Source organism: Mytilus edulis, chromosome 9 (genome assembly GCF_963676685.1).
Source record: "Mytilus edulis chromosome 9, xbMytEdul2.2, whole genome shotgun sequence".
NCBI classification, from domain to species: domain Eukaryota; kingdom Metazoa; phylum Mollusca; class Bivalvia; order Mytilida; family Mytilidae; genus Mytilus; species Mytilus edulis.
Genome location: NC_092352.1, coordinates 27142379 through 27164958, shown reverse-complemented (window position 1 = coordinate 27164958; position 22580 = coordinate 27142379). Strand labels below are relative to the sequence as shown.

The 22580-nt window shown below is 31.5% G+C and overlaps 1 protein-coding gene across 1 annotated transcript in view; it reads right to left on the bottom strand.

Annotated features, from left to right (window-relative positions):
- The window catches only part of LOC139487960 (cytosolic Fe-S cluster assembly factor nubp1-A-like), a 38406-nt gene that overhangs the window by 10267 nt on the left and 5559 nt on the right, over window positions 1-22580 (bottom strand). Inside the window, exons 4-6 of the mRNA XM_071273242.1 lie at window positions 8455-8523; window positions 5040-5072; window positions 2691-2781 (exon numbers count right to left, since the gene is read on the bottom strand). Coding sequence (XP_071129343.1) covers window positions 2691-2781; window positions 5040-5072; window positions 8455-8523 — 193 coding nt within the window. The remainder of the gene's footprint in view (window positions 1-2690; window positions 2782-5039; window positions 5073-8454; window positions 8524-22580) is intronic.

Here is a 22580-nt window from a genome sequence, read left to right as displayed (position 1 = left end):
AAAAAAAAAAAAATTTTGACTCTTCACATGTAAAATGTAAAGAGTCAAAAATTTATTTTATGGTTCAATAAATCCAAAATAAATTATTGCCATTCTGTCACATTATAAATAAATTTCTATTCAAAGTAAGGCTCAAAGATTTTTTTATATTATTTATATTAACAAAAACAACGTACACACATGTTAGCATATGAATACACATCAGAGTGGGCCTGTCGCCATAAAAATTGAGAACATTGAAAAATAAAAGTAATATTTTTAACCTCTTCAGTGCTGTAACAGTTTAGAAACAGTTTAGTTTATTCGATAGCCTTTGTAAATACAATGGTATACAGAAAATAATAACAACAAAGTTACCCTCAGTCACAACTGTGAAACATGAGGTTTACATAGAAATATTTAAATATGTACCAGATTGTCTAAAAAATAAAACGTTTGATAGCTAAGTAATATTTTGACGAAATTAAGTTCCCTTTTCACTTTTGAATTGAACAACTTGCTTTTATGTAGAGCACATGTTAGTTAAGAGGTTTGAAGATTCAGATTCATGACTTGGTCTTAGTCTTTTGCATGATACTATCGGCACATGGGTATTGTAATTTCCATTTCCAGATCTAGATGTTTCCATATTCGGTTTGAACAGATTATCATCGATAAACAGCTTGTCTCTAACCAACAGTACTTTCCACTTTTCTTTTCTGGCCTGTTTTGCCACCGGTTATAATATTTTTTGTTGTTGTTCTATTTCTTTTGGAAATTGTTCTTGTACTCCAAAATGTGTCCCCTTTAATTTGAATCCATTTTTTAATACAATTTCTTTGTCCTTAGTTAAAATGAATTTTGCCAAATCTGTGAACTGTAACGAAGTTGATTTTTTTGTCAATGTTTAACTTTTTTTAATAAAGAAATTAAGTGTATCTTCTGTGTTTTCTTCCAAATGAAATTGAATTTCAGTAAAGATTAGGTTGGTTTTCATTGAGCTCGATAACATCATCTTCTCTGTTACTCAATCTGAAATCTATGTTGTCATTGCGATCTTTCTGTCGCAATTCTGCAGTTTTCAAACTTGTTATGTTTGAAATGTTTTACAGTAGTACAGTCCTGTAACTGCTTATACCCATGTACACCTATCCACCACTTTGTGCATTAAGTGACCCATGTTTTCAGCACTCGTTTCCATTTCAGTGCTCTTTTTCATCACAGACTCTAAATTATTTTCTATATCATCGACTCTATGGGCAAGTGAGTTAACCGTGCTTTGTATTACGGCTATCTCTTCAATTTGCTTTTCAAATTTCTCGAATCGATGCTGAAGATCGCAAACAACTTCTAATAAACTGTTTAGAACCGTAGCAGTTTTGGTATCAAAACTATATTCAAACATTATTATTTCACAAAAAAGTCTTCTTCGTATACAGTTTTACTTTATCAACAAATATATCATCGGTATTAATGTATCAAGGTATTGTATCTAAGGCGCCATATTTAAAACAATCTTCAGAACAATAGGATACTATGGGAGATGGTGCTACGTTGATGTCGTCAAGATAAAGGTATCGCTGATTTACAATTTTCACAAATTCTGCAAGTTGGCATTGATTTTTTTATATACTCAGTTTGCATTTTAATGAATTACCCTTTTACTGAATACTGTTGCACTTTTCATTCAGAATAAGTTCCAAAATTTACCGTAATATCCTCTTTTTCAGGAGCTCAAATTTCATTGTCATTCCTTCGCAGTACATCCGGTTGTAACCAATCAGAAGACAGTAAATACGCCAAATTTATTTATTATTTCATGTATTTAAAATTTAAACTCAAAACTAACAAGACATACTACATATCTTAGAAGTATAAACATGAATATAAGTATATCTGTCCATAACATTAAATATCTATACTTTGTGACTACTAAGGTGGTACCCAACACCTTAACTAAAATTAATTTGGCTTGTTTATTTTTCTTCAAATTTTGACAAAATATTTACTTTGATGCTTTGACAAAAATATAAAATTTTCAAAAAATTTGAACCAACCGTTTAATCAGAAAAAATACACTGTTTATATAGCAGTTTGACAAACACTTATTTTGATCATTGAGAAGCTTAATATTCCCTTAACAACACAACGTCATTAAAACGTTCTGCTGATTTTTCAGAGTTATCTCCCTGTAGAGTTAGGTACCACCTTAAAGTAAGGCAAAGGAAAAGAAACATATATGGAAGGTGACAAAATATGGTAACCCTACTCCCATAATTGGGAAGGGTATTAATAAAAGTATTCAGAGTTTCATAGAAAAAATATCTTTTGCTTTCTAATACATGATAAATCAAAATCAAAAGAGCTTAAAGGGATTTCAGAACTTCAGTAGCTACTTCAAGGGCAATAGGAATAAATCAGCAAGTTTGATTTGAACAGCAGGAATAAATGGAATGAAAATTAATGAACCTTGTAGACTATTGTTTATGCAGTATGTTTATTGCTTTTATATTTTGAATTGATTAAAATTTTGTTGTGACTGAACCTTTTATAGCTACCTATACAAAATGGTCTTCTTTACTGTTGAAGGCCAAATAATGACCTATAATTGCTTAAATCTTGGTCAATTGGACTCTATAGCAAGTCCACTATAATTTTCTCTAAGTGAGCTACAAAGGATTTATATATCCAAAATTTAAGATAAAACAAACCATTTTTCTTTGGACCCCTCCAAATAACTGCCTCTTCTGGACTTGATAACAAAAACCCAACAGACATCACTGCTAAATTGTCTTCTACATACTGTAAAGAGAAAATAATATTTTATTGATCAATCAAATAAAGTAATGAATCCAGAATAAAATGTATGTACATGTATGTTCTAAATTTCCAATGCAGATATGTGTATAATGTTGTCTCTCAATATTATATAAGCAGTGATAAAGAAGTCCTGTGTATGGAGTTCTAAACAAAATTAAAATAGCAAGTGAACAATTCTGTGTCCTGTAGAAGAATATATGTAAGATTGTTGAATTCTGTCAAGCCATTTCAAGGAGATGTAGATAAACAAATTGAAACTGTTTCACTCTGCCACATTTTACACCTGTTTGTCCTGTTCTAAGTCAGGAGCTTGCAATTGACTGGTTATTGCTCTCTGCTGTTTCTCACATTATTATCATAGGGGAGGGTGTGCACCTTTACACATGTGAAGCCCTGCCGATATGGGCCTGTCCCAAATCAGGACTCAGGAGTCTGTATTTTAGTGGTTGTTGTTGTTGGTACATGTCTGTCATATTTGTTTTTTTTTGGAAATAGTTTCATAAATTAGGACTTAATTTTTCTCAATTAAATAATTTCATAATTATCTTGTAACTTCTCGATTGAAAATATAGATTTTTTTAGATTCTAGAAATAAGTCAGGACTTTTGAGTCCAGGTGAGCAATTCAATGACATAAATGCTGGATAAAGGTTCGTCTGAAGAGGTATAATCCTTGTTTTAATTGTAGTCAAATATTAGTTAAAGACATTAAAATGTACATAATTAATTTGAAACTTAAATTAAAATCATTTTAAATGACTTTTAATTTTCATTTTCATTTATCAGCCATTATCAGGTACAATTATGAAGTCAAGCGCCAATAATTTAATTACTGACAACAAATAACTAAGACATATTAATAACATATAAAATCTTTTAACCCTATCAAGAACTAATTATACAATGCACTTATTAGTTTGAATCAAGCTGCCAGTTTTGACTATTGCCATGGAAAATAAAGTGCTGGTGGTATAATATGCAGAACTGCAAGATTATGTAACAATCCTTCATAAATTTTAATCAATTGCTCACAGCAAAGTCATGAGGAAAATTTAATTGACTAAACTTAAGTATGAAGTTGATATTTCCATTTCTTTATTTTTATACTAGTAATGAATCTAGCGAGGAAGAAAATACACCAAATATCTGAAATGTCGGAATCTTATATTCAACAGAAACGTCCAAATTTACATAGATATTTCAATGTTACATTTCTTATGAATAGAAATGTGTAGAAAGAAAGCATTTCGATTTTATCTGTAGAGTAAGCTTTACAAAGGTTTTCAATTTAAAACATCTTAATTATTAAAAGGGTGTGCCTTAGTCAAAAATCAATAGCTTATCTAGCATAAACTACAAATGTTTGAATATTAATTATATTTTAAAGGATTCATTTAATGTAAGTGAAAAGGAAAACTGTGTAGACACATAACATGAGGTATTTAAAACATGACATGTAGATAGGACTAATATAAACCATAGGTATTGTGAGCAAAAGTAACAAATATAAAACCGTTGTACCTGTAACAGTTATTGCGAGTTAGGTACGTCTGATCACCATACCTATTCTGAGATTGTTTTAGACAATAAATGACATTCAACCTGACAACTTAAAGTACTATTGTCATGATAGTGAAGAAGATTCACAAATTTTTAGAAATTTTTAAATATAGTTAAACCTGTATACAAGTTAACTCATAGGGACCAGAGGAAATATATCTAATAAGAGAGTCGACCTTGTAATTAAGATTCAAAATGAATTGTTATTACTATAAAGGGCCTAGAAGACCAAAGAACTGTAGAAATACCAAATTAGTAAATTACATAATATTATCCAAGAGTGTGACAAGATATCTTTTTCATTCAACTCTATGAGACAGAGTGTATGTGTACAAAAAATAATTTTCCTACATTAACAGATGTTTTGACCACATTTAAGATCCCTTACAAGGCAGTTTTCCATATAATTCATATTTACAAGGGGTATAACTCTTTAAAAACAAATCATTTGCACTGGTTTATATGAAGATGTCCGAGTCATTGCTTATATAAACCTCTATTAAAAGATGTAAAAATTGAATTGAACATTGAGAGCACATTCCAACCAGATGGACAGACACAGGTATTTAGAGGTCACCCACAATACATCATGCTAGGTACAATAAGATATCAAATTTCAGTTATTATTCAGCCCCATTCAGTCCTTTATATAGCACCTTGTCCTTTATAATGATAACTTACAATAGGAGACCATCCTGATCCACTCTGATGAACCTACAAAAAAACAAATGTGTATTATTATGATTAAAATTTATTCTGGTATTGAAAAAACAACAACCACTTCACTCAACAACATGTAAAAAAAAAAAATTCACTTCCATGCAATTAATTTATATGAAAGTTAATTGAAAAAAAAATATTGTTAAAAATCTCCTTCAAAATCATTGCAAAAAGGAAAAAAATCAATGCATTGTTACTAAGAAACAAAATAAATAGCATCAGATTGAAGGTTTTTAAAAATAATCAAAAACTATACTGATGATTTTTTTAATACAATTACATCAGTGTTATAAGGTTGAGAGTGATGAGGGGAGGCACACTTTTATCCCTCTGTGTATACATTCGTTAACTGATCTTAATTTTAAATTTCTAGATCTATTTGTTCAGTCTATTGTCTGATGACATTTCACACAAAGTATTTACACCATCTTTTGTAACTTCAAGTTTTTGTGTTATAGACAATATGTAAAAAAAAATTGTAACAGTTACACACTTTACAGAATATTGGCCTATATAACATACCTTTAAAATTTCAAGTGTTTTATTATGGTAGGTATGTTTGTATACCATTCTTCAAACAGATGATCTAGTTATCCCACAATGTGAATTGACATTGTCAGATTGACAGGTATGACATCTATGGCTATACAATAAAAGGTTATGTTTTGATCTCCTATGATTTTATACTAGGGTTGCCAGAAAAAAATCTCAAAATTCATCAGGAATGGAATTTGAATTTGTTGAAAAAAATTATACATAACCTCTTCAAAATACTAAAAGATTTGTTCACAATGTAAGAGGTAAAACGAATTCAAAGAGATAAATTCAGTGATATACCTTGTAATCTATACTATTAAACGAGAAGACCTCATTTTGGGTGTCGCTTCTCTTCTTTCCACAATAAATTAATCAACACGCCTCTGTGTCCTATAGGTACAGTGCATAGTCGCATTTGTCATCCATTCATATGATTATTCAGATTGAGTTATTTTGGGAGAAAAACGAGAAAAAAGGCATCCGGATATTGTCCCGTCATTGGACGAAATTTTAAGTCAGATTAGACTTCCGGTTTGCGTTTTTCTGTATACTTTGAACATACATATACAAAGAATAAAGTGTATTTTCAGAATTCTATCTGATATCATTTTCAAGTTTACTATCTACGGCGGTCACAGAGTTTATTAAATAGAGAGAGAGTCTGTATACCATATCAATGACCACCATGGATCGATTAGTAAACTTAGAATTTACTATCTACGGCGGTCACAGAGTTTATTAAATAGAGAGTTTGTATACTCACATGTGTATACTATACCAATGACCACCATGAATCGATTAGTAAACTTAGAATTGAAAGTAAATACACTATATTTATATAGTTACTGTAATGAATGTTCATATTATACAGATAAGCGCTAAAAATATTCATGTGAACTTTTGATACCTTTTCTAACTTGAAATTCTCCAGTCATTAAATCTTTTACAAAATTCATTGATTACAAAAAAAAGAAGATGTGGTATGATTGCCATGTTGAGACAACTCTAGATAAGCGCTAAAAATATTCATGTGAACTTTTGATACCTTTTCTAAAATTCTCCAGTCATTAAATCTTTTACAAAATTCATCAGTTGATTACAAAAAAAAAAATAGAAGATGTGGTATGATTGCCATGTTGAGACAACTCTCCACAAGAGACCAATATGACACAGAAATTAACAACTATAGATCACCGTACGACCTTCAACAACGAGCAAAGCCCATACCCCATACTCAGCTTTAAAAGGCCCCGAACTGACAATGTAAAACAATTCAAACCAGAAAACTAGCGGCCTTATTTATGAACAAAACATGAACGAAAAACGAATATGTTACACATAAACAAACGACAACCACTGAATTACAGGCTCCTTACTTAAATGTTCATAACATACTAAAGGTATGTTCATATTGAAATTGATAGAAAACCAAAAATTGGGAATTTTGGAAATAATGACCTATGACTTATGATACTTTTGTTGAAATTCTCCAGTCATTCAATATTTTACAAAATTCTTCCAACAACACTTTGCATACTTTAAACTACGCTCTGAATGACCGCGATTTCGCGGGTGTGTTCTAGTAATGATTTATTATAGCATATTGACTTGACATTTAGGTTCCATTAAATCATTTAATACTAAACAACATGCACAGGTCATAATATAATACTCTTGCTTCTATGTTTATATATTTTCCTTCTAAATATATATATGGCTAAGCCTATGTTTTACTATAGGGATCCCCAAACATTATTTAATTAAAGAAATAACAAGTGAAACTGTGAGCTACTGCTCACTGATGATACCCCACCCATATACTTGACGGTAAACAGGAAGTTGTTGAGTGATGAATCTGCAAATTTATCACACAGTATAGTTGACTTATAGTAACTTTGAAACCAAATTTCAGAAATCCTTGTAATGTAGTTCCTGAGAAAAATTTGCCGAAAATTTTCAACTTGGATGTCATGTGTAAAATAATGAAAGTGTTCAGTAAACAGGAAGTTGTTGAGTGATGAATCTGAAAAGACATCACGCAGTATAGCTGACTTAGTAACTTTGAAACCAAATTTCAGAAATCCTTGTAATGTTGTTCCTGAGAAAAATTTGACAAAAATATTCATGGGATGGACGGACGCACAGAAGGACAGAGGTAAAACAGGATTACCCCCACTTTTTTTATGGTGTGTGTTATGCCCTTTCCAAAATGGATATTTTCTAAAAGTATCATTGAAATCTAGACACAAGTTTAAGAAAAGCTGCAGATGCAAATTTAAGACAAATGAAATGAAAAAAGAGAATTTAGAAAAGACACAGTAATCTATTAATCCCAACTTATTGATGTAGAAGTTCTATGCATATCAAATACTTTCTATTTTTACAAGCAAACTAGATTGATAAATCCCATTTGATCTCGTTCTGTCATTTATGTAATATCAAAGTCTTATAAACTTAAAAGAAAGCTTGAAATCAATATTTTACAGGAAGCAGGTAGAAATATCGCTCCTACATGTCAATGTCAACATGATTTTTGACTGAAGTCATCTTAAACTTTTACAAGATATTGATATAGGCCTTGTTTTATGTCCAGTTAAAATATGCATTTAATTAAGACAAGCAATAATATTCTTTCAAACATTTTCACTAAAACATATTTCATTTTCTTATTGGAAGCAACTTTAAATCATTTTCATTTGTAGGTTTTGCTTCATATTGTTTCATTGATATTCCTTACAAACATCTATTCTATATCCAATCTTAATCAAATCCCTACCTATGAATCAACCCTATAAGAATATTTGAAGGTATATATGAATCTCATACAGCATATTCTTACCTGTTCTCCTTCCACACCAAGTATTCTAGGAATGGATGGACCACATATATCAACGTCTAAGACACCAATCTAAAATGACAATAATAAATGTATTCAAAACAATGCATTCAAAATTTTGCTTATTAGAAATACCAGTAAGGTAAAATTTCAATTCTGTCAGAAGGTGCAATCAAGTAAAATACAACTATTGACTTATTGTTAATCAGAGTATAAGATCATCCCGAATATGCATGAAATAATTGCCACTGGACAACAATTAATTAAAGTATGAGCAAATTGGAAACAAAACAGAAATGAATCGTGTTTGAATATGAATTGATGCAAGCATCCTGTTGTTTACAATACCCCCTGTCCTGGTGACAGATAAACCCTTGTCCTGGTGACAGTTTAACCCTTGTCCTGGTGACAGATAAACCCTTTCATTTGACTCCTACTCCATCTCATCTTTGAACTGAAAATTGCATAACTCAAATACACATTTCTTGAACTTTTACAAACCTCTTTTATATTGATAAAATTGCTTGGACTTTTTGCATGGTAAGGTAAATTAATTAGTAATAGCAAAGTTTAAAAAAGATGTAAACAAGAATGTGTCCATAGAACACAGATCTATGCACTATCATTTTTTATGTTTAGTGGACCATATAAATGTGGTATAAACTCTAATTTGGCATTAAAGTTAGAAAGATCATATCATAGGGAACATGTGTACTAAGTTTCTTGTTGATTGGACTTCATCTTTAGCAAAATCCACCTCGACCAAAAACTCTCACCTGAAGCGGGACAGACAGACGAACAAATGGACCAGAAAACTTAATGCCCATAAATAGGGCATAAAAACACATAAGAAATGACCTTTTATACAAATAGAACAATGCCTAAAAACATTTTCTTAAACATCATGAGCATGTATTTGTATTTTGCCAGGTGTATTGTATTATTGAGTTGTACTGCATAATAAAACACTTGCTGTCTGTTTATAAGGGTTATAGAAAGTTTGATGTCCTTTTGATTACTACTGTTGTCCTTGACTGCCATCCAAGCAAAAATTGCTATTTCCTTCATAACCAGTGCAAGTTAGTACAGGTAAATAGGATGTAAATCTTGAAAGAGGAAAACAATAGAATACTTCCACCATGAAAACGTGACATTTGTATACAGAAATCAGGAATTTATAACTGATCATTTTCTCTTATTGTTAACTTTCCTTTCCATGGTAGTATTATTCTATTGTTTCCAAGGTGAAATTTGTATATGGCAACTTATTACCAGAAAATTGATGTTCGTATTGGCCATAGTTTTTCAAACATATCATACTCAAATGTGTGGAAAATCTTACAATATCTTTACATGGATTATAAGTGGAGAATGAATCTTTACTTCAACCCATTTCTATTTGAGAGTTACCATGGCTATGGCTATCACTGCACTCTCATGCAACTATAAACTTTCATTAAATCACCCCTTAGTTATGTAAATGACAATTACATTGTCAACAAATTACGGGACAACTATTTAAAAGCTATAAAAAAAAATATGACCAATTGTGAGCACCTTGTTTGAATAGCGGATAAAGGAAACTATAAAAATTTTATTTTTACCTCGGTGAACAATTTACAATATCTTGAATGCATTTATTATTTGTATATATGTGTTTATATCTACTTAGTGTTCTGGAACTGATCATCAAACTTGTTTAAAAGGCCATTTACATATCAATATGGACTAACATTTATGGATTGGAAATACTGTCAACATATTCATCAAATACAGTTTGAAGAAATTAAATCAATATTTTTGCATTAAATATGGAATACCATAATTATATTAGACTTACTCCTACATGATTTAAAATAAAAGCTATTTAACATTTTAATGGACTCCATATACTGGATACAGAGGGTCTACCACTGAAATGAATTTCAAATTTTCAATGTTTATATGTAGACAAAATGTGCCTAGCTCAACATTGTCCAGTGTGAGGCTGGTAGAGAGGGTCTTGATAAATGTCACCTGCTTTATTTCCATATGTGATTTATTTAATCATTTACCTTTTACATAAAAAAAATACTTATAGGAAGAGGAAGGGATAAGGGATATTGGGTAGATCAATCATCAAAAAAATTCGTAAGGGTTCCACGGAACCCAGTGTCTCGCCTACTTTTGCTGTTAATCGTAGACTCAACAAAAATGAGGAAAAACATCAATAAAAATTTCCCTCTCGATACTGTCTTTTGATTGAAAGAAGCTTACAAGTTTGGTAAAAAATCCAGGATAGTTTATGAATCTAATAAATGTTTTATAGACTTTAACTGCAGACTGTATGTAATGTTAACTGGAAGAAAAACTAAGTCCATTTATAAGTAAAATACAGAAAAAGTGAATTTTTTTTTTACAAAATTTACTTCTGAATAATATCTTATGATCAGAAACAAGCTTTTGTCTAAGTTTGGTAGAAATCCAGGATAGTTTAAGAACATTATAAAAAATTTTAAAACTTAAACCACAGAGTGAATGTTTTGTTTCTGGCAAAAAAACTAAGTCCATTTATAAGTAAAATACGGAAAAGTGGAAGTTTATTTTTACAAAATTTTCTTCTTGATACTATCTTATGATCATAAACAAGCTTCTGTCCAAGTTTGGTACAAATCAAGGATAGTTTATGAAAGTTATTAAAATTTTAAAAACTTTAACCACAGAGTGAATGAAAGGTTTCCTCGCAGAAAAACTAAGTCCATTTATAAGTAAAATACGGAAAAGTGGAAATTTATTTTTACAAAATTTTCTTCTTGATACTATCTTATGATCATAAACAAGCTTCTGTCCAAGTTTGGTACAACCACAGAGTGAATATTTGTGGACGCCGCCGCCGCCGCCGACGGAATGTAGGATCGCTTAGTCTCGCTTTTTCGACTAAAGTCGAAGGCTCGACAAAAACCATAGATATGAAATGAAAGAACTATTTATCAACACAGAAAAGCAATAGTACTTAGTCTAATGTTTTTTTCATCTTGACTGTGATATAAACATATTCAGTGAACTGTCTATAACTAAGGTTTAATATATCAGAAATACCTCTGTGTTAGTGATTCTCAGGTCATTCTAAGGATAAGCATTCTTTTAAAATACCTTTACCTTTTATACATGAATACTACATGAAAATCCTCTGCCTTAAATTGGGAGGTAGAGACTACTCCCATCTATAACCTTGGGTAAATTTATGGTTTGTTACTCAACAGATGCCATTAACTGAATAGCAAGGTTTGAAATGTTATAACTCAATCAGGCTTGTAAAAACATAACTGATAAAAAGGTTAGGAAATGTGGTTGAATGCAATGAGAAAACTATCAAATAGAGTTGAAATGACTTGAATTTAGCAACTATTATAAGTCACTGTACCCTGTACAGTCATCAACAATATGAAGAAAACATGTACCATAAAGTCAGCAATAGTAGGACTTGACATGAATAAAACTGTGAAACAATCTAAACCAGAAAAAAACCAGATACTCCGCAGGGCGCTGCTTTATACAACCGCAGAGGTTGAACCCTGAACGGTTGGGGCAAGTATGGACACAACATTCAAACTGGATTCAGATCTAAATTTGGATTGTGATTAAATAGTTGACACAGCATAGGTTTCTGACACAGAATGAATGTGGTCTAATGAACTTAAAATTTTTTTTTGCCTTTGAGCATTCACTATGCTGTTGAATATTAATCCTCTCAAAACTAGAGGCTCTAAAGAGCCTGTGTCGCTCACCTTGGTCTATGTAAAATTGAGAAAGGAAATGGTGAATATGTCAAAGCGACAACCACCCGACCATAGAGCAAACAACAGCCGAAGGCAACCAATGGGTCTTCAATGTAGCGAGAATTCCCGCACCCGTAGGTGTCCTTCAGCTGGCCCCTAAAATATGCATAATAGTACAGTGATAATGGACGTCATACTAAACTCCGAATTATGTGCATATTAAACAAAGGACACAAATGGATTCATGACAAAATTGTATTTTGGTGATGGTGATGTGTTTGAAGTTCTTACTTTACTGAAGGATTTTGCTTCTTACAATTATATCTATAATGAACTTTGCCCATTAGTAACAGAGAACTATATTTGGTAAAAATTTACATAAATTTACCAAATTAATGAAAATTGTTAAAAATTGACTATAAAGGGCAATAACTCCTTAAGGGGTCAATTGACCATTTAGGTCATGTTGACTTATTTGTAGATCTTACTTTGCTGAACATTATTGCTGTTTACAGTTTATCGCTATCTATAATGGTATTCAAGATAACCAAAAACGGCAAAATTTCTTTAAAAATTACCAATTGGAGGGCAGCAACCCAACAACCAGTTGTCCAATTCATCTGAAAAATTCAGGGCAGATAGATATTGACTTGATTAACAATTTAACTTCTTGTCAGATTTGCTCTAGATGCTTTTGTTTCATAGTTATAAGCCAAAAACTGCATTTTACCCCTATGTTCTATTTTAGCCGTGGCGGCCATCTTGGTTGAATGGCCAGGTCATCGGACACATTTTTCAAACTAGATACCCCAAAGATGATTGTGGCCTAGTAGTTTCAGGGGAGATTTTGTAAAAGATTACTTAGATTTATGAAAAATGGTTAAAGATTGACTATAAAGGGCAATAACTCCTAAAGGGGTCAACTGACCATTTTGGTCATGTTGACTTATTTGTAGATCTTACTTTGCTGAACATTATTGCTGTTTACAATTTATCTCTATCTATAATAATATTGAAGATAATAACCAAAACAGCAAAATTTCCTCAAAATTATCAATTCAGGGGCAGCAACCAAAAAACCGATTGACCGATTCATCTGAAAATTTCAGGGCAGATAGATCTTGACCTGATAAACATTTTTATCCCATGTCAGATTTCCTCAAAATGCTTTGGTTTTTGAGTTATAAGCCAAAAACTGCATTTTACCCCTATGTTCTATTTTTAGCGGTGGCGGCCATCTTGGTTGGTTGACCAGGTCACGCCACACATTTTTTAAACTAGATACCCCAAAGATGATTGTGGCCAAGTTTGGATTAATTTGGCCCAGTAGTTTCAGAGGAGAAGATTTTTGTAAAAGATAACTTTAAATTACGAAAAATGGTTAAAAATTGACTATAAAGGGCAATAACTCCTAAACGGGTCAACTGACCATTTTGGTCATGTTGACTTATTTGTAGATCTTACTTTGCTGAACATTATTGCTGTTTACAGTTTATCTCTATCTATAATAATATTCAAGATAATAACCAAAAACAGCAAAATTTCCTCAAAATTACCAATTCAGGGACAGCAACCCAACAACCGATTGACCGATTCATCTGAAAATTTCAGGGCAGATAGATCTTGACCTGATAAACATTTTTATTCCATGTCAGATTATCTCAAAATGCTTTGGTTTTTGAGTTATAAGCCAAAAACTGCATTTTACCCCTATGTTCTATTTTTAGCGGTGGCGGCCATCTTTGTTGGTTGACCAGGTCACGCCACACATTTTTTAAACTAGATACCCCAAAGATGATTGTGGCCAAGTTTGGATTAATTTGGCCCAGTAGTTTCAGAGGAGAAGATTTTTGTAAAAGATTACTTTAATTTACGAAAAATGGTTAAAAATTTACTAAAAAGGGCAATAACTCCTAAACGGGTCAACTGACCATTTTGGTCATGTTGACTTATTTGTAGATCTTACTTTGCTGAACATTATTGCTGTTTACAGTTTATCTCTATCTATAATAATATTCAAGATAATAACCAAAAACAGCAAAATTTCCTCAAAATTACCAATTCAGGGGCAGCAACCCAACAACCGATTGACTGATTCATTTGAAAATTTCAGGGCAGATAGATCTTGACCTGATAAACATTTTTACCCCATGTCAGATTTGCTCTAAATGCTTTGGTTTTTGAGTTATAAGCCAAAAACTGCATTTTACCCCTATGTTCTATTTTTAGCCGTGGCGGCCATCTTGGTTGGTTGACCAGGTCACGCCACACATTTTTTAAACTAGATACCCCAATGATGATTGTGGCCAAGTTTGGTTTAATTTGGCCCAGTAGTTTCAGAGGAGAAGATTTTTGTAAAAGATTACTTTAATTTACGAAAAATGGTTAAAAATTTACTATAAAGGGCAATAACTCCTAAACGGGTCAACTGACCATTTTGGTCATGTGACTTATTTGTAGATCTTACTTTGCTGAACATTATTGCTGTTTACAGTTTATCTCTATCTATAATAATATTCAAGATAATAACCAAAAACAGCAAAATTTCCTCAAAATTACCAATTCAGGGGCAGCAACCCAACAACCGATTGACTGATTCATCTGAAAATTTCAGGGCAGATAGATCTTGACCTGATAAACATTTTTACCCCATGTCAGATTTGCTCTAAATGCTTTGGTTTTTGAGTTATAAGCCAAAAACTGCATTTTACCCCTATGTTTTATTTTTAGCCGTGGCGGCCATCTTGGTTGGTTGACCGGGTCACGCCACACATTTTTTAAACTAGATACCCCAATGATGATTGTGGCCAAGTTTGGTTTAATTTGGCCCAGTAGTTTCAGAGGAGAAGATTTTTGTAAAAGTTAACGACGACGGACGCAGGACGACGACGGACGCAAAGTGATGGGAAAAGCTCACTTGGCCCTTCGGGCCAGGTGAGCTAAAAATGTTTGAAGAAATTTTCTTTCATTTATGAAATCTGAAATGAGAAAAATTGAACCCCCCCCAATTTTTTTTTCACATCTCCCTTTCCCTTATTCCAAAACTGATCTCAATTCAAATTTATTATGGAGTTTGCAACCATAACAACTCATTTAAATACATCATAAAATATTAAAATGTAAAAAAGTGCTTGTTATCACTGAATGGTAAAGATTGTTTTAATTTATCAGTTGGTAGTAAAAGTGAATATACATTGTATATTGTGTAAAACAATGATTTAAGTTGATTCAACTACTATTCTGGACAAAGAAAGAGAACTCCAATTTAAAATTTCTTGCTATTGCGCAATATTGTGCAATTAGATATTTCTTGCTATTGCGCAATACTGTGCAATTGAAAATACTTGCTATTGCACAATACTGTGCAAGTGAAAATTTCTTGCTATTGCGCAATACTGTGCAACTGAAAATTTCTTGCTATTGCACAATACTGATAAATTGAAGATTTATTGCTATTGCTGAATACTGTGCAATTGAAAATTTCTTGCTATTGCACAATACTTAATATTATAATTTTGGATCCTGATATGGACCAACTTGAAAACTGGGCCCATAATAAAAAATCTAAGTACATGTTTAGATTCAGCATATCAAAGAAGCCCAAGAATTCAATTTTTGTTAAAATCAAACTTAGTTTAATTTTGGACCCTTTGGACTTTAATGTAGACCAATTTGAAAACGGGACCAAAAATTAAGAATCTACATACACAGTTAGATTTGGCATATCAAAGAACCCCAATTATTCAATTTATGATGAAATCAAACAAAGTTTAATTTTGGACCCTTTGGGCCCCTTATTCATAAACTGTTGGGACCAAACTCCCAAAATCAATCCCAATCTTCCTTTTATGGTCATAAACCTTGTGTTTAAAGTTCATAGATTTCTATTTACTTATATACTAAAGTTATGGTGCAAAAACCAAGAAAAATGCTTATTTGGGTCCCTTTTTGGCCCTTAATTCCTAAACTGTTGGGACCTTAACTCCAATAATCAATCCAAACCTTCCTTTTGTGGTGATAAACCTTGTGTTTAAATTTCATTGATTTCTATTTACTTATACTAAAGTTATTGTGCAAAAACCAAGAATAATGCTTATTTGGGCCCTTTTTTGGGCCCTAATTCCTAAACAGTTGGAACCAAAACACCCAAAGTCAATCCCAACCTTCCTTTTGTGGTCATAAACTTTGTGTCAAAATATCATTGATTTCTATTTACTTAAACTAAAGTTATAGTGCGAAAACCTAGAAAATGTTTATTTGGGCCCTTTTTGTCCCTTATTCCTAAACTGTTGGGACCAAAACTTCCAAAATCAATCCCAACCTTCCTTTTGTGGTCATAAACCTTGTGTTTAAATTTCATACATTTCTGTTTACCTCAACTAAATTTATAGTGCGAAAACCAAAAGTATTCGGACGACGACAACGCTGACGCCAACGTGATACCAATATATGACCAAAAATTTTCAATTTTTGCAGTCGTATAAAAATGACCTGATTCATCATTTTTATGTACAAAAGAAATAACAGACAGCACAGACGACAACCAGTTAATTATAGGCTCTTGGCTTGGAACAGACAAACAATGTGTGGTGTAGTGTGGTTCAACATGTTTGTAAAAGCTCAAACCTCCCCCTTAAATGAGAGATTACATAATATTATGAATCAGGCAATTATATATAGTAATTGTAAAATATATTATTGTTTGTAATGCCCACAGTATAGCCATCTTGGTAGGTTGGCAGGGGTCAAAGTTAAATACAACATGTTTGAACTACACTTGAAAGAAGGAAATATTCCAAACATAACAAACATTATTGGTAGGTCTACCTTACAAAGTTATGCTTCCTTCTCTGTTGGCCAAAATAGGTCTAAATGATTAATCAATTACAATTTTTCTTTCTTTTTCTTTCTTTTGGTTATGATGGCCATCTTGTGTGGCTTACAAAATAATATTTCTGAAGACTACTGTTGAGACTACTTTACTATTAACTTGTTTCAATTCACTATGTCATTGCACCATATATATATTTAAACTATTGTACTACTGTGTTGTGTTTAGAAAACAGCAGTCATGTTTATTGAAAAAAATCTCAAAACTAGACAAGTACAAATATAGAGATGGCAATTTTCCTAGTGATATCATTCAGAGAGAACTTGACTTCAATTAACAGAATGGAATAGACTTAGAGGTTATTACAAAACTAAAATATATTGATAAATAAGGTTCAAAGTTGCTTTGTGTAGACATCCAATAAATCTAAGTCTTTTATTTCACATCTATTTACCACAATCCATTATCTCTTTGATCAGCAACACCTATCAATCTACCATACCTTTAATTAACCAACAGGTAATACAATTTGTGTTAAAATTATTTGTTTAAATAGGTCGTTATCAAATAATATCAATGTGTCTATTACAACATCAAGAAGAAAAACAATAACCAAAAAAAGGAACAATTTAAACTGATTACATATACATGTATATATTTATTTGTTATTTCAATCTCTATAATATTTAATAATGTAATTCAGAATGGTCAACAACCAAAAAGTCTGTTTAATTGTAGATAATACAGTAGATTAGGTGCTGTAGACTGACACATGACCTTATGAAGTATTGTAGCTAATACAGTAGATTATGTGTTGGATACTGTCATGTGACCTTAAGAAGTAAGGATTAATGTAATATTCAACAAAAGATAAATATAGATCAATAAATTCTCATATATAATGTTGGCCAACCCTGGTATGACAAAATTTTCAGATAAGTTTGGCAGTAAAAGGACTGGATTAAGTTTATATGTAAATGACAATTTCACTTGAAAAGCTTAACAACACAGAATCAGTGTGGGTCAAAGTTACAATATAACAATCAAAATTCATTCATTTAAGGCTCATACATCAATTTTATTAATCTTCAAACATCAAAAATTATACAGCCAACTGGAATTATAACATAAAATTAACAACAGTACAAATTAAAACCAATTTACCATATAATTTGCAAGGATTGTAAATTGTGAAAATTTCATAACCCTATTTTTCAAGACACACGAGGCCCAAAGGAGTTTAGAATGATAACCTAGGTAAAGAATACCTTCATACACAAGTCTAGACATAACCTTTTTTGATTAGATCATTCCTAAACAAGAATGTGTTCATGGTACACGGATCCCAATCTGTACTATCATTTTTATGTTCAGTTGACCAAGAAAATGGGGAAGAACTCTAATTTGGCATTAAAATTAGAAATATCATATCATAGGGAACATGTATACTAAGTTCCTGGTTGATTTGACTTCAACTTCATCAAAAACTTTAACCTGAAGTGGGACAGTCCTATGTTAAACAAATTCCCTCTCTGGTGGCCATCTTGGATGATGGATCCACTTCAAAGTAACAACACTTGGTCAGAACCTCATTAGGAGCATTCATGTCATGTAATTTTCAATTCTATTCAATGGTTCTCATTAATTTTCAATTCTATTCAATGGTTTTCATTCTATTCAATGGTTCTCTAAAAGAAAATATTTGAATGTATTGTCTATAGGGTCCTATGTTTAACCAAGTCCTCCTCTGGTGGCCATCTTAGATGATGGATCAGCTACAAAGTAACAGCACTTTAATGTTCTCATGCAGGAGAAAATTGCAATTAACTGAATTATGTAATTATCCAGTATGTGGAGTCGACTGTACATTATAATAATATCTACATGTTACAACCAGTTACCATAACTGACAGCTTTTACATAATTAATATAATAGATAACTATAATTACTTATATAATCTCATCATAACATTTTACCTTTAACCTAATTTTCACACCTTTAGTATTAATTAAGGATGAGTCTCTCTAATTAGTTACAGTAATTTCATAAAAACAAAAAATCTGCCTAATATCATTTAATATCAAATGTCCCCAATTAAGATAATAACGAATAATTTGCTGGGACTTGTAAAATACTTTCTAAATATGAAAACCCTCTTTTTAAAAAAAAAAAATCTGATTCCTAAGAAGAGGATTAAAATAAGAATCAAATTCAAAATTAGACTGGAGACATCTCTTTTCATGGTGTGTATTATAGGCGTTTCTGACCATACATCTCCGTAAACTTCTCTACTGCATCTTCCTATGATTGATCGGCTGCAGTCCTTTTGCGCCAATTACTGTTATTCAAGGGTATCATTTGCGCCAAATTTTGTTTTCCACAATAAATCCACATGTGTCAATTGCGCTGATTTAACTGTACATATATATATCATAAATATTAATGATTAATATATATTTATTCTTTTTTTTGGCTTAAAAAGAAGATGAGCATCTGGAGAGAAATTCACCATGCGTATGGGCTGAAACTGTCTACCGCAAGACGTACCAGTAATGGAGCAGAAGCATTCCACAGGAACTATAATGAACTGTTTTAAGCATTTCATCCTTCAATGTTTGTGTTTTTGGACAATAAAGTGAAGTTACAAGCTACTACTTACATTAAATTGGGAAGTACCCATGTAGCAGCAGTAAAAAGATGTGTTTAAGAAAAGAAACACTTGCAGTGTAAACTGCCAGTTCCAAGTATGAATAAAGGAGTAGGGAAGTCATTTTTCTTCTTATTGCGCAATAGTATGTTTTATTTTTAGTGCAAATGATACCATTCGATTTTAAAACAGTTTGTGCAAATGTAGCATTGGAGAAAAAAGTTATGGCGCAAAAGGAAGCATTGTATGTGATCACACACATCTTAACATATTTAAACTTTATTTGTTTGGTTCTATTTCATATAAAATTTGAAAAGCAAAAAAATCTTGAATTATACTTATTCATATCAAATTTCAAAAAATTGATCATTATGTTTGACTGGTAACTGGTACCCTATTATCTTTAATATTACAATTGATCTAATTTCTCAGCTACCCCATGTAGGTCTATTATTTATAAGATTACTTTTGAAATAATTCACCTATCAAAAAATCTTTAAAATGTCAAAATTCTCGTTGAAAACAAACTGAAAGTAGAAAGGCTTAACAATGACAGTTTGATTAGAGATTTAAATAATTAAAAAAATTCAATTCAGCCGAACCATAAAAATGTACAAAGGGGATTAATGAGAAACTTTCAGAGTTACCAAAACTAAAGGCCATAAACCGTTCAAAGTTCGTGAATAATAAAAAGACTGTACCGAGCGTAATTGTTTTCTGCTAAAAAATTTATGTGTTGGGTATTACCACCTAAGATTAATAAAGGTCTAATCAATAAGATAAAGGTGTGCTAACCATGTTACTTACACATTAATTAGATATTAATCAGGTCTTTATGATCAGAATTATTGATATAAGTATCATGCAAGTGCAATAAATTCACACATAAAAAATTCATAAAAAACTGAAATGAAATAAAATCAATAAACTTATACTTTAACAGGTGTTTAAGCTTCTAAAGATGTACAAGTGGGTCTGATCCCAGATCCCGCTTATTGTTTAGTGAGAATCCCATATCCCGCTTCATGTTGCCATAACAGTGCATGCAATTTTCTGTGTCCCGCTGTACTTAGTTTCCTGTTTTCACGCTTCATTATTGGACTGTCAGGTTACGTTTAAAAAAATAAGCCAATCGCGCGTCAAGCTTAGACCCCAATGAGACCCACTTTAAAGACATAGTCCCATAACAGTGTTAATACATACCGTAATTCTGAATTATTTTGCTCATTGCTTTGTCATCTTCTCTAAGTTCTGCTACTTTATGTCAGAAATTTCATCTGCCAAAAACCTCCCAATTGTAAATGGAAGAAGCTCAAGTGAAATAGGGCCAGTTGAGTATCAGTATCAGGAAATAGAAATGAACAACCATTTTTTTAAGTTTTGCCTCACATGTGTTAAATTATCAAATTGAAATATCAACTCAGATGATGACACATTTTAAGTAAAATAGCTCACTTTTCTGCAAGCTCTTCATCTTTTATATCAGCTTTGGATTTCAAATATTTTGGCCACGAGCATCACTGAAGAGACATGTATTGTCGAAATGCGCATCTGGTGCAAGAAAATTGGTACCGTTAATGTTATTTCTGAGGTTTTTAAGTAAAACAGTCAATTTTTGTAAGGCTCAAAGACAGACCTTCAACTAAAAATCAGAAACATTCTTTATGATTAAAGAAACCTATGAGACAACAAATGAATGTAAGGGTCATCAGTTTCAAAAACAATTTTAAACCAAATATATATGTCATACATGTACCTGACTTTTCAATACGCCTTTGCAGTAACTAAAATGACATAAATTTCAACTGCTTTGAGCAGAATATTACTGTTAAATTACAAGTACCTTAAATAAATAGTAAATTTTCTTCAACACGGTCTGCATTAACCAAACAATTTTTTATGACTGTATGAATAATGAGCATTTAACCATTTTGTTTAAATCAATATTGTAGCTGATCAAACCTTAGTAAAACAGAAACAAATAGTCTAATCTATGAATAATAATCATTTTTTAATTTCACAGTTAATGCACTGTTAGGTGGAAACAACATAACAATGTAATCTAACTTGTTTTAGATCAATTATTGAAGGTTTCTCTTTTCAAATCATCAATGGAAGTAAATGAGAAATACATTAACTGTCATATAAATATTACCATACTTAGTACTAAGTATAAAGTACCTGTACATGTATTCCCAGACACGACAAGAAAATAATTAACCGACAAATGTGTGTTCACACCAAATAAACCTCACTTTAATGTAATTTTAAGTCTTTGGATAATGGAAAATGTCTATTACAATAAACCGATAATTTAGTCTCTGTAAATAGATCATTACTGCAAGGAACAGAAATTGAGAGAATTTCAAGATTCCCAACATGTATAACACAATTTGTAAATTATGGTCGAACAAGGTTTTTTATCATAAAAATGTCCAGTTAAATCCTCCTGAATTTCATAATCACTGGGTTTATTATAAGATAAGAGCTTCACACCACAAAAACATGAAGTTAGCTATCCTCAGTCATGTCTATTGGTCTTAAAATTGTACCACATATTTTTTACTGTTCATATAAAATAAGGAGATGTGGTAAGAGACAAATGAGACAACTATCCAATAGAGTTACATACTCCTTGGTATGACTTGGTATGACTAACTTCATCTTAAAATCTATCAATTGTATGGGCTGTGGATTTAATTTTTTTATTTGATTTCAAATTGCTTGGACAGAGAAAAATATGGTATTTTCATAAATATTTTATTTTAGTGGTTATTTATGGTTTTCTTACAAGCATATACAAAATTTGTACTTTGTTGAACATTTACATTTGTGGTCAAGTTTAACCAACCAATTCCATTAAATGGATATCCCACAGGATATCCCACAGTA